This window comes from Balaenoptera musculus, chromosome 14 (assembly GCF_009873245.2).
Source record: "Balaenoptera musculus isolate JJ_BM4_2016_0621 chromosome 14, mBalMus1.pri.v3, whole genome shotgun sequence".
Taxonomy (NCBI): domain Eukaryota; kingdom Metazoa; phylum Chordata; class Mammalia; order Artiodactyla; family Balaenopteridae; genus Balaenoptera; species Balaenoptera musculus.
The window spans coordinates 76802884-76816750 of NC_045798.1; the positions used below are offsets into that span (position 1 = coordinate 76802884).

At 37.9% G+C, this 13867-nt stretch overlaps 1 protein-coding gene across 7 annotated transcripts in view; it reads left to right on the forward strand.

The window, feature by feature from the left end:
* The window catches only part of RELCH (RAB11 binding and LisH domain, coiled-coil and HEAT repeat containing), a 123203-nt gene that overhangs the window by 30116 nt on the left and 79220 nt on the right, over positions 1 to 13867 (forward strand). For all 7 annotated transcript variants that reach the window (XR_005022619.1, XM_036874862.1, XM_036874863.1 and 4 more), the window contains 3 exons: positions 10746 to 10949; positions 11055 to 11146; positions 11763 to 12056. Coding sequence is in view for 6 of the 7 variants with exons in the window: in XM_036874862.1 (XP_036730757.1) it covers positions 10746 to 10949; positions 11055 to 11146; positions 11763 to 12056 (590 nt within the window). In the remaining variant the exon portion in view is untranslated. The remainder of the gene's footprint in view (positions 1 to 10745; positions 10950 to 11054; positions 11147 to 11762; positions 12057 to 13867) is intronic.

The following is a 13867-nucleotide window of genomic DNA, read 5'->3' on the forward strand; positions in this document are numbered from 1 at the left end:
AAAATTTTAAAGAAATTAGGAATTATGAGGAATTTCCTCAATCTCATAAAAGATATTTACAGAAAAACTATCACTAACATCATGCTTAATGATAAAAGATAAAGAATAAAATAAGGATATCTGTTCTCACTATTTCTACTGAACATCATACTGAAGATTCTAGCCAACACAAGGCAAGAAAAAGAAATAAAAGGCACACATTTTGGAAAAGAAGAAATAAAACTCTAAATTCACTGGTAACATGATTGTATATGTAGAAAATCCTGTGGACTACATTAAAAAAATACTATAGGGACCTCCTGCGGTCCAGTGGTTAAGACTCCACGCTTCCACTGCAGGGGGTGTGCGTTCGATCCCTGCTCAGGGAACTAAGATGCTGCATGCTGCATGGCACGGCCCAAAAAAAAAAAAAGATGCTATAGCTAATACGTGATGTTAGCAAAGTTGTAGGATACATGATCAGTAAACAAATGTGAATCATATTTCTGTATGCTAGCAACAAATAAACATTGAACTTTTAAAGATACCATTTACAAAAGTATCAAAAAATAGGAAATAGGGAAAAATCTGATAAAGGATTATACACTGAAAACTATTATACATGCTGAGAGAAAGTAAAGAAGACATAAATGAAGAGATATATTGTGCTCATAAATCAGAAGATTCATTGTCAAAGTGTCAGTTTCAGCAAATTGATTTGTATTTTCAGTGCAATCCCAATCAAACTCTCACCAGCGTTTTTTCTGGAGATTAATTAGTTTATTCTAAAATTCATATGGAAATAACATAGTATAGCCAAAACAACTTTAAAAAAGAAGAACAAAATTGGGGGACTTCAGCTACCTGACTTCAAGATATTGTAGTTTAGACAGTATCTTATTGGCATAAAGGTAGACAAATAGATCAATAGAACATAATAGAGAGTCAAGAGATTAATTTATGCATAGATAATCTTTTGATGTCTGACAGAATGCAAAGTAAGTTTCATTCAGAAAGGACAGTCTTTTTTATAATTGGTACTGGAACATTTTGATATCTATAGACCTCCAAAAATGAATTTCAAACCATACCTCACACCATCTACAAAAGTTAATTCAAATGGATCATAGCTTTAACTTCTAAAACCATAAGGCTTCTAGAAGAAAACATGGGAAAAATTCACTGAAACCTTGGAAGGTGGGCCAAGATTTCTTATATATGACACCAAAAGTATGGTGTTCTTCAGCAAAATTGCTCTCATCAAAATCAATAACTTCTGCTCTTTGAGAGCCACTCTAAGCAAATGAAAAGGTAAGCCATAGATTGGGTGATATATATGCAAATAACATATATGATAAAGGACTTTATCCAGAATATTTAAAGAACTCTCTAAACTGAATAATAAGGAAACAGCCCAAATTTTAAAAGCATGGACAAAATATTTAAACAGATACTTCAACAGAGAACATATATGGATAGCAAATAAGCACATGAAAAAGATGCTCAGCATCTTTAGTCATTAGGGAAATACAAATTAAGTCACAATGAGAATACCATAACACTTAATAGAATGTCTGAGACTGTACCAAGTCTTGGCAAAGATGTGGAGTAACTAGAAATCTCATCTTTGCTAGTGAGAATGCAAAATGGTGCAGTCACTTTGGAACACTTTTTGGCAGTTTCTTTAAAAAGTTAAAACCTTCACCACCTATATGACCTGGTCATTCCATTCATGGATATTACAATCCAAGAGAAATGAAAGCATATGTTCCTACAAAGACTCCTACATAATGTTCACAGCAGCTTTATTTATGGTAGCTAAAATCAGGGAAACAACCCAAATATACAAGAGCAGGCGGTTGAATAAAAAATTTTAACATATCCTTATAGTAGAATACTACACAGCAACAAAAAGGAATGAACTGCTGACAGATACAACAACACAGATCAGTCTGAAAATCCTTAATCATTAATCTGGGTGAAAGAAACCAGACAAATATAGTACTTGCTGTATGAATTTATAAAAAATTCTAAGAAATGTAAACTATTATACAGTGACAGAAAACAGATCAGTATTTGCCTAGGAACAGGGCACATGTGAGGAATAAGAGGGAAGGATTACAAAGGGACCAAGAAAACCTTTGGTAATGAACAAGTTCATCTTGATTGTGGTGATCTATTCAGGGGTATACACAGATGTCAAAACTTATCAAATTGTACATTTTAAATTAGCTCGTGGATTTAAATCATGCAGTTTATTGTGTATTAATAATAAACAGTGGAAGTGCTCATCAATAACCTGTTCTTTAACCATTAAACAACATTTAGTGGTAATTTCAACTGACCTAAAAGCAGAGCTATATAGAGCCCTCACTCCCCTCATGTTTAGTCTCTAGACAAAATGTAAGACTTTTTGCCCTGTTTTATTTTTGATCATATACCCCAATTTTACCCTCTTAGTGGCACTTATCATTACCTGCAATTACCTCTTGTCTCCCTGACTAGACTATAAGTTTCTTGAGGGTAAAAGAATCTCTTATTCATCTCTATATCTGCATGTATAGTAAAACTCCGTAAATATTTATTGATAGTTTTCTCATATTTTTATCTGCATGCAATCATTGTCTTACTGTTCTTTGCTTCCCTCCTACCAGTTCTTTTATAATTTTTTACTTTCTATCCTTTCTTTCTATTGTGCTATGTGAAATTTTGTTTTTATTGTAAATAAGCGTTCTGTGTATTTTCAACTTCTTTCAGAATATCCTTTTTACTTTAAATACAACTTGTCTCTTCACTGAGGACCCTGTTTCCCCTGTTTTCCAAGTACGAGATGGTGGTGCCTCTCACACTCTAAAACCAGGATGTTTTCTCCTAGGATGTTTTCTCAATTGGAACATACACTTTGACATTACAACAAAATTATGATTACGTTGAATTTTCAAGATATTAGCAATAAGGGGACTTCCCTGATGGTCCAGTGGTAAAGAATCCTCCTTCCAATGCAGGGGACGTGGGTTCGATCCCTGGTCAGGGAACTAAGATCCCATGTGCTGCGGGACAACTAAGCCCACGCGCCACAACTACTGAGCCTGCATGCCACAAACTACAGAGACCACGCACTCTGGATCCCGCACGCCAAAACTAGAGAGAGAAAAAACCTGCATGCCACAACTAGAGAGAAGCCCAAGTGCCAAAACGAAGAGCCCGCACGCCACAACGGAAGATCCCGCGTGCCGCACTAAGACCTGATGCAGCCAAAAAAAAAAAAGATATTAGCAATAAGGAAAAAATAAATTTCAGGGGAGGAGCTTCAAGATGGCAGAAGAGTAAGATGCAGAGACCACCTTCCTCCCCACAAATACATCAGAAATACATCTACATGTGGAACAACCCCTACAGAACACCTACTGAATGCTGGCAGAAGACCTCAGACCTCCCAAAAAGCAAGAAACTCCCCATGTACCTGGGTAGGGCAAAAGAAAAAAGAAAAAACAGAGACAAAAGAATAGGGATGGGACCTGAACCACTGGGAGAGAGCTGTGAAGGAGGAAAGGTTTCCACACACTAGGAAGCCCCTTCATGGGCGGAGACAGCCGGTGGCAGAGGGGGAAGCTTCGGAGCCGCGGAAGGGAGCGCAGCAACAGGGGTGTGGAGGGCAAAGCGGAGAGATTCCGCACAGAGGATCAGTGCCGACCAGCACTCACCACCCCAAGAGGCTTGTCTGCTCACCCGCCGGGACGGGTTGGGGCTGGGAGCTGAGGCTCGGGCTTCGGTCGGATCCCAGGGAGAGGACTGGGGTTGGCTGCGTGAACACAGTCTGAAGGGGGCTAGTGGGCCACAGCTAGCTGGGAGGGAGTCCGGGAAAAAGTCTGGAGCTGCCGAAGAGGCAAGAGACTTTTTCTTGCCTCTTTGTTTCCTGGTGTGCGAGGAGAGGGGATTCAGAGCACCACTTAAAGGAGCTCCAGAGACGGGCATGAGCCGTGGCTATCAGCGCAGACCCCAGAGACGGGCATGGGACGCTAAGGCTGCTGCTGTCGCCATCAAAAAGCCTGTGTGCGAGCACAGGTCACTATCCACATCTCCCCTCCCGGGACCCTGTGCAGCCTGCCACTGCCAGGGTCCTGTGATCCAGGGACAACTTCCCCCGGAGAACACATGGCGCGCCTCAGGCTGCTGCAACGTCACGCCGGACTCTGCCTCCGCAGGCTCGCCCCGCACTCTGTACCCCTCCCTACCCCCAGCCTGAGTGAGCCAGAGCCCCCGAATCAGCTGCTCCTTTATTTAACTCCATCCTATCTGAGCAAAGAACAGATGCCCTCAGGCGACCTACACGCAGAGGCGGGTCCAAATCCAAATCTGAACCCTGGGCGCTGTGCGAACAAAGAAGAGAAAGGGAAATTTCTCCCAGCAGCCTCAAGAGCAGCGGATTAAATCTCCACAATCAACTTTATGTACCCTGCGTCTGTGGAATACCTGAAGAGACAAACAGTCATCCCAATTTGAGGAGGTGGACTTTGGGAGGAACAATATATTTTCTTTTTTCCCTTTTTCTCTTTTTGTGAGTGTATATGTGTATGCTTCTGTGTGATTTTGTCTGTATAGCTTTGCTTTTACCATTTGTCCTAGGGCTCTGTCTGTCCGTTTTTTGTTGTTGTTGTTTTATTACTTAAAAAAATTTTTTCTTAATAATTAATTTTTATTTCAATAACTATTTTATTTTTAAATAAATTTATTAATTTATTTATTTTTGGCTGTGTTGGGTCTTCGTTTCTGTGTGAGGGCTTTCTCCAGTTCCGGCGGGCAGGGGCCACTCTTCATAGCGGTGCATGGGACTCTCACTGTCACGGCCTCTCCCATTGCAGAGCACAGGCTCCAGACGCGCAGGCTCAGTAGTTGTGGCTCACAGGCCTAGCCGCTCTGCGGCATGTGGGATCTTCCCAGACCAGGGCTCGAACCCGTGTCCCCTGCATTGGCAGGCAGATTCTTAACCACTGCGCCACCAGGGAAGCCCCTATTTTATTTTATCTTCTTCTTTCTTTCTTTCTTTTTTTTCTCCGTTTTATTCTGAGCCGTGTGGATGACAGGCTCTTGGTGCTCCAGCCAGGCGTCAGGGCTGTGCCTCTAAGGTGGGAGAGCCAAGTTCAGCACACTGGTCCACAAAAGACCTCCTAGCTCCATGTAATATCAAACGGCAAAAATCTCCCAGAGATCTCCATCTCAATGCCAAGACTCAGCTCCACTCAACGACCAGCAAGCTACAGTGCCGGACACCCTATGCCAAACAACTAGCAAGACAGGAACAAAACCCCATCCATTAGCAGAGAGGCTGCCTAAAATTATAATAAGGCCACAGACACCCCAGAACACACCACCAGACGTGGACCTGCCCACCACAAAGACATGATCCAGCCTCATCCACCAGAACACAGGCACTAGTCCCCTCCACCAGGAAGCCTACACAACCCACTGAACCAACCTTAGCCACTGGGGGCAGACACCAAAAACAATGGGAACTACGAACCTGCAGGCTGTGAAATGGAGACCCCAAACACAGTAAGTTAAGCAAAATGAGAAGACAGAGAAACAAACAGCAGATGAAGGAGCAAGGTAAAAACACTCCAGACTAAATAAATGAAGAGGAAATAGGCAGTCTACCTGAAAAAGAATTCAGAGTAATGGTGGTAAAGATGATCCAAAATCTTGGAAATAGAATGGAGAAAATACAAGAAACGTTTAACAAGGACCAAGAAGGACTAAAGAGCAAACAAACAGTGATGAACAACACAATAAATGAAATTAAAAATTCTCTAGAAGGGATCAATAGCAGAATAACTGAAGCAGAAGAACGGATAAGTGACCTGGAAGATAAAATAGTGTAAATAACTACTGCAGAGCAGAATAAAGAAAAAAAAATGAAAAGAATTGAAGACAGTGTCAGAGACCTCTGGGACAACATTAAACGCACCAACATTCAAATTATAGGGGTCCCAGAAGAAGAAGAGAAAAAGAAAGGGACTGAGAAAATATTTGAAGAGATTATAGTTGAAAACTTCCCTAATATGGGAAAGGAAATAGTTAATCAAGTCCAGGAGGCACAGACAGTCCCATACAGGATAAATCCAAGGAGAAACACGCCAAGACACATATTAACCAGACTATCAAAAATTAAATACAAAGAAAAAATATTAAAAGCAGCAAGGGAAAAACAACAAAAAACACACAAGGGAATCCCCATAAGGTTAACAGCTGATCTTTCAGGAGAAACTCTGCAAGCCAGAAGGGAGTGGCAGGACGTATTTAAAGTGATGAAGGAGAAAAACCTACAACCAAGATTACTCTACCCAGCAAGGATCTCATTCAGATTTGATGGAGAAATTAAAACCTTTACAGACAAGCAAAAGCTAAGAGAATTGAGCACCACCAAACCAGCTTTACAACAAATGCTAAAGGAACTTCTCTAGGCAGGAAACACAAGAGAAGGAAAAGACCTACAATAACAAACCCAAAACATTTAAGAAAATGGTTATAGGAACATACATACCAATATTACCTTAAATGTGAATGGATAAATGCTCCAACCAAAATCCATAGACTAGCTGAATGGATACAAAAACAAGACCCATATATATGCTGTCTACAGGAGACCCACTTCAGACTGAGGGACACATACAGACTGAAAGTGAGGGGATGGAAAAAGATATTGCATGCAAATGGAAATGAAAAGAAAGCTGGAGTAGCAATTCTCATATCAGACAAAATAGACTTTAAAACAAAGACTATTACAAGAGACAAAGAAGGACACTGCATAATGATCAAGGGATCAATCCAAGAAGAAGATATAACAATTGTAAATGTTTATGCACCCAACACAGGAGCACCTCAATACATAAGGCAAATGCTAACAGCGATAAAAGGGGAAATCGACAGTAACACAATCATAGTAGGGGACTTTAACACCCCACTTTCACCAATGAACAGATCATCCAAAATGAAAATAAATAAGGAAACACAAGCTTTAAATGATACATTAAACAAGATGGACTTAATTGATATTTATAGGACATTCCATCCAAAAACAACAGAATACACATTCTTTTCAAGTGCTTATGGAACATTCTGCAGGATAGATCATATCTTGGGTCACAAATCAAGCCTTGGTAAATTTAAGAAAATTGAAATCGTATCAGGTACCTTTTCTGACCACAACGCTATGAGACTAGATATCAATTACAGGAAAAAATCTGTAAAAAATACAAACACATGGAGGCTAAACAATACACTACTTAATAACCAAGAGATCACTGAAGAAATCAAAGAGGAAATCAAAAAATACCTAGAAACAAATGACAATGAAAACACAACAACCCAAAACCTATGGGATGCAGCAATAGCAGTTCTCAGAGGGAAGTTTATAGCAATACAATCCTACCTCAAGAAACAAGAAACACCTCAAATAAACAACCTAACATTACACCTAAAGCAATTAGAGAAAGAAGAACAAAAAAACCGAAAAGTTAGCAGAAGGAAAGAAATCATAAAGATCAGATCAGAAATGAAGGAAACCATAGCAAAGATCAATAAAACTAAAACCTGGTTCTTTGAGAAGATAAAACAAAATTGATAAACCATTAGTCAGACTCATCAAGAAAGAAAGGGAGAAGACTCAAATCAATAGAATTAGAAATGAAAGAGGAGAAGTAACAACTGACACTGCAGAAATACAAAGGATCATGAGAGATTACTACAAGCAACTATATGCCAATAAAATGGACAACCTGGAAGAAATGGACAAATTCTTAGAAATGCATGACCTGCCGAGACTGAACCAGGAAGAAATAGAAAATATGAACAGACCAATCACAAGCACTGATATTGAAACTGTGATTAAAAATCTTCCAACAAACAAAAGCTCAGGACCAGATGGCTTCACAGGCAAATTCTATCAAACATTTAGAGAAGAGCTAACACCTATCCTTCTCAAACTCTTCCAAAATATAGGAGAGGGAGGTACACTCCCAAACTCATTCTACGAGGCCACCATCACCCTGATACCAAAACCAGACAAAGATGTCTCAAAGAAAGAAAACTAGAGGCCAATATCACTGATGAACATAGATGCAAAAATCCTCAACAAAATACTAGCAAACAGAATCCAGCAGCACATTAAAAGGATCATACACCATGATCAAGTGGAGTTTATCCCAGATATGCAAGGATTCTTCAATATATGCAAATCAATCAATGTGATACACCATATTAACAAATTGAAGGAGAAAAACCATATGATCATCTCAATAGATGCAGAGAAAGCTTTCGACAAAATTCACCACCCATTTATGATAAAATACCCTCCAGAAAGTAGGCATAGAGGGAACTTTCCTGAACATAATAAAGGCCATATATGCCAAACCCACAGCCAATATTGTCCTCAGTGTTGAAAAACTGAAACGATTTCCACTAAGATCAGGAACAAGACAAGGTTTCCCACTCTCACCACTATTATTCAACATAGTTTTGGAAGTTTTAGCCACAGCAATCAGAGAAGAAAAAGAAATAAAAGGAATCCAAATCAGAAAAGAATAAGTAAAGCTGTCACTGTTTGCAGATGACATGATACTATACATAGAGAATCCTAAAGATGCTACCAGAAAACTACTAGAGCTAATCAATGAATTTGGTAAAGTAGCAGGATACAAAATTAATGCACAGAAATCTCTTGCATTCCTATACACTAATGATGAAAAATCTGAAAGTGAAATTAAGAAAACACTCCCCTTTACCATTGCAGCAAAAAGATAAAATATCTAGGAATAAACGTACCTAAGGAGACAAAAGACCTGTATGCAGAAAATTATAAGACACTGATGAAAGAAATTAAAGATGATACACCCAGATGGAGAGATATACCATGTTCTTGGATTGGAAGAATCAATATTGTGAAAATGACTATACTACCCAAAGCAATCTACAAATTCAATGCAATCCCTATCAAATTACCAATGGCATTTTTTATGGAACTAGAACAAAAAACATCTTAAAATTTGTATGGAGACACAAAAGACCCCGAATAGCCAAAGTGGTCTTGAGGAAAAAAAAACGGAGCTGGAGGAATCGGGCTCCCAGACTTCAGACTAAACTACAAAGCTACAGTAATCAAGACAATATGGTACTGGCACCAAAACAGAAATATAGATCAATGGAACATGATAGAAAGCCCAGAGATAAACCCACACACCTATGGTCAACTCATCTATGACAAAGGAGGCAAGGATATACAATGGAGAAAAGATAGTCTCTTCAATAAGTGGTGCTGGGAAACCTGGACAGCTACATGTAAAAGCGTGAAATTAGAAAACTCCCTAACACCATACACAAAAATAAACTCAAAATGGATTAGAGACCTAAATGTAAGACCAGACACTCTAAAACTCTTAGAGGAAAACATAGGAAGAACACTCTTTGACATAAATCACAGCAAGATGGTTTTTGATCCACCTCCTCGAGTAATGGAAATAAAAACAAAAATAAACAAATGGGACCTAATGAAACTTAAAAGCTTTTGCACAGCAAAGGAAACCATAAACAAGACCAAAAGACAACCCTCAGAATGGGAGAAAATATTTGCAAATGAAGCAACTGACAAAGGATTAATCTCCAAGATTTACAAGCAGCTCATGCAGCTCAATAACAAAAAAACAAACAACCCAATCCAAAAATGGGCAGAAGACCTAAATAGACATTTCTCCAAAGAAGATATACAGATTGCCAACAAACACATGAAAGAATGCTCAACATCATTAATCATTAGAGAAGTGCAAATCAAAACTACAATGAGGTATCACCTCACACCAGTCAGAATGGCCATCATCAAAAAATCTAGAAATAATAAATGCTGGAGAGGGTGTGGAGGAAAGGGAACACTCTTGCACTGTTGGTGGGAATGTAAATTGATACAGCCACTATGGAGAACAGTATGGAGGTTCCTTAAGAAACTAAAAATAGAACTACCATATGACCCAGCAATCCCACATCGGCATATACCCTGAGAAAACCATAGTTCAAAAAGAGTCATGTACCAAAATGTTCATTGCAGCTCTATTTACAATAGCCAGGACATGGAAGCAACCTAAATGTCCATCAACAGATGAGTGGATAAAGAAGATGTGGCACATATATACAATGGAATATTACTCAGCCATAAGAAGAAACGAAATTGAGTTATTTGTAGTGAGGTGGATGGACCTAGAGTCTGTCATACGGAGTGAAGTAAGTCAGAAAGAGAAAAACAAATACCGTATGCTAACACATATATATGGAATCTAAAAAAAAATAATAATAATGGTCATGAAGAACCTAGGGACAAGACGGGAATAAAGACGCAGACCTACTAGAGAATGGACTTGAGGATACGGGGAGGGGGAAGGGTAAGCTGGGACAAAGTGAGAGAGTGGCATGGAGATATATACACTACCAAATGTAAAATAGATTGCTAGTGGGAAGCAGCTGCATAGCACAGGGAGATCAACTCGGTGCTTTGTGACCAGCTAGAGGGGTGGGATAGGGAGGGTGGGAGAGAGGGAGATGCAAAAGATATGGGGACATATGTATAGGTATAACTGATTCACTTTGTTATAAAGCAGAAACTAACACACCATTGTAAAGCAATTGTACTCCAATAAAGATGTTTAAAAAAAAAGATAAATTTCAAAAATGCAAGATAAAACTGCCACATAGTTTTTTTTATATTACTATTTTTTATCTTTTAGGATTTTGAACTATGGGATGATGTAGGGTTAAACATTCCAAAACCTCCAGACTTACTGCAACTCTACCGAGATTTTGGAAATCATCAAGTGACTGGGAAAGATCTTGTGGATGTGGCCAGTGGTGTAGAAGAAGATGAATTAGAGGCTCTGACACCAGTTTTAGGCAACCTTCCTCCAACCCTTGAAACTCCTCAGACTGTAGAGGTGAGAGGTATTAACTAAGTAACTCAGTCCACAAAAAGTATTTAAACCGCATAAAAGCATACTATGAGATCTTGAGTTTCTGTTTTTCTCCCATTTTGATTTTAGAACTCCTTGCTAGTAAAGAAATTAGAAGATAAAATTAGTTTATTAAATAGTGAGAAATGGTCTTTGATGGAACAAATCAGAAGACTTGAAAGGTTAGTACTTAATCATTATTTCTAAAAGACCTCTTAAAGTTTTTAAAGAAATTGACAGATTATATAAATATATAAAATAACATTTCAGTTGTAAGACATAATTTTTCATATCCTAATACTTCTGGAAAAAAGTCTTATAGTTGCTTATATACTTAAAGTGTCCTTTTCCCCCCAAAAAAGTTGTTAAGTCCCCGTTATAATAATGTAATTGCATATGTCTTGGAACCAAGAAATAAGATATTTTTTATTGTCTCCAAATTATATCAGTAGTAATAAAATAGCTTCTTCACATTAGTGTTGTACATATTTCCCATTCATTATTTCATTTAATTCTTAATTCTGTATAATTTTCCCCATTTTGCAAATGAAGAAAGTTAAGTGCTAATCCAAAGCATAGTTTATAAAACCATTTTTATGCTTTATAAGAGTTTGTAGCTGCACTTCTAGGTATATGAGGCATCAGTGTATATGGTGCAGAAAAGATTAATCAGTTGCCAAACCACTTTCTATTAATATGTTATACTTTTAAACCATTAAACCCATTATGAGGTTTATGCTATTACCAAAGTTTTAAAAAATACAGTTATTCTCTGATAATTTCTCTTTCTTTCTACAGTGAAATGGACTTCCTCAAAAATGAACACTTTGCCAGCCCTGTAGTTTGTGACTCTGTTCAGCCTTCTTTGGATCAGTCTTCCCACAAAGACTCTGGAGACAGTGGACAGAATTCAGTTATAAATAGTTCAGAAAAGGGAGAAAACAAGGATATCCATCTTTCAAAATCAGATGAAATTGATTCCACTATTCCTAAAGAGAATTTCCCAAATTCTTTCCCCAGGAGAGAAAGAGAAGGAATGCCATCTTCTTCTCCATCAAATAAAAACACAGTCCATTTTGATAAACCCAATAGGTTAGTATGCATCCTGTTTTTTGAAATTCATCTTTCAGCTATTTAGAACATTGTCAAAATAGAAGAGTTTCAATTCTTATTTTGCAGGTCAGATGTATGAATTTTTATGTTTGGCATGAACTTAACACATAGCAAAGTCCATGTCACCAAAAAAAAAAAAAAATCACAAGTAATTACTAAGTTAAATTGTATTAACAAGGAATAGACCATAAATGGGATAGGTCCTATCTTAGCCAAGTGCTTAAACCCATAAATAATATGTATGTTTTATGTGCTGTATTTTACCCAGTGCTTTTTACCTTTTCTGTATTCTACAGTCATTATCAGACTCATTAGAAGGTTTTGGTACTGAATAGTTGCCTGTACTAAAGAGGGGATTAGCTATTAATCTTAGGCCTTTTTCCTGTGTCTGCTTCCATTACTAATATTGTATCATTAATATTCTCTTAATTCATTTAGTTTTTATTGGATCGCAGTGATTGAACTCAGATGACAAAAGCACGGTCCCTTGCCCGTCATGATTATGTTTTCTAGTAGAGGAAACAAAATGTGTTTAAAATTATTTTACATTTTAATGTGAAAAACGTTAAGAAAGGAACATTTACTGAGTTCTTTTTTATATGTCAGGCACAGTTCTACATGCTTTATGTATACTAACTTAGTTAATCCTCACAAATTACCCTGTGGTGCATTCTGAGCCACAAAGCCATGCTTCCTCCTCCTCCTATTAAATGGAAGAATATTATACCAAGTGTTAGGATGTAATAGGAAAGCATGACTAATTTGTTTTAAAGGTACTCATTATTAGTGAGAAGTATTTGATTTTTTTTTCCCCAAGCAAATCTTTCCCCTCATGTGCCACAACTTTCTGTGTACCTGCTTAAGTGTGTGTGTGTGTGTGTGTGTGTATTTTTAGGTATTATGGGGGTTGAAATAGACACAGCCCAATCCTCAAAGTGCATTTAATCTAATATGGTTAAGATACAGTCATAAAAATGATACTCAACAACAGCGGCATTCATAATAGTTCTTAGTGTTTAGGAGTACTTCCATATATCTCCTTTGATACACCAAAGCCACTCTCTGGAGAAAGATGACTGTTAAATTTCTTCAACTAATTTTTTTAGCTCTTAACTATATGTCAGGCAGTCTTAACGAGGAGTGTAATGGTAACCAAACATATGGTCATCCCTTCGGTTACAAACCTTACAGTATGAGAGAGGCCAACAGACAATTATTATAAGTATGAAGAGTAGTAATATAAGAGAAGTTCACCTTGCTTTGGGAAGACATAATCAGGGCACCTAACCTAGTCATCAGAGCAGGAAAGATTTCAGGGAAGAAGTGTTATCTAACTTTAGACCTGATGACTAAGTAGCAGTTAACCAGACAAAGAAATAAGACGAAGTCTTCCCACTAAGAGAGAACAGCATGTGCAGGGAGAACACTGTGCACTTTGGGAGCTAAGAAGAATTTATTAAGGTTGAAGCAAAGAATGCAAGTGAGAAGAATGACAGGAGATGAAGTTGGAGAACTAAGCAAAGACTAAGTCATATAAGCCGTGTTAACTCATTTTAGAGAGTTGGGACATGATGGCATCTAAGTTTTAGAAAGAGTCCTCTAGGGTAGAGGTAATTGGAGGGTAGCAAGACAGGAAGAAAGGAGACTAATAGGATATCTATTGGAAGAATCCAAGTAAGAAATGATTGAATTTCCTGTATTAGAAAGAAGTGGATAGATTTATAAGATAGTTAGAAAGTAAGAGATTGATTGGATTAGGAGATTAAAAGAAAGGGAAGGATAAAGACTTT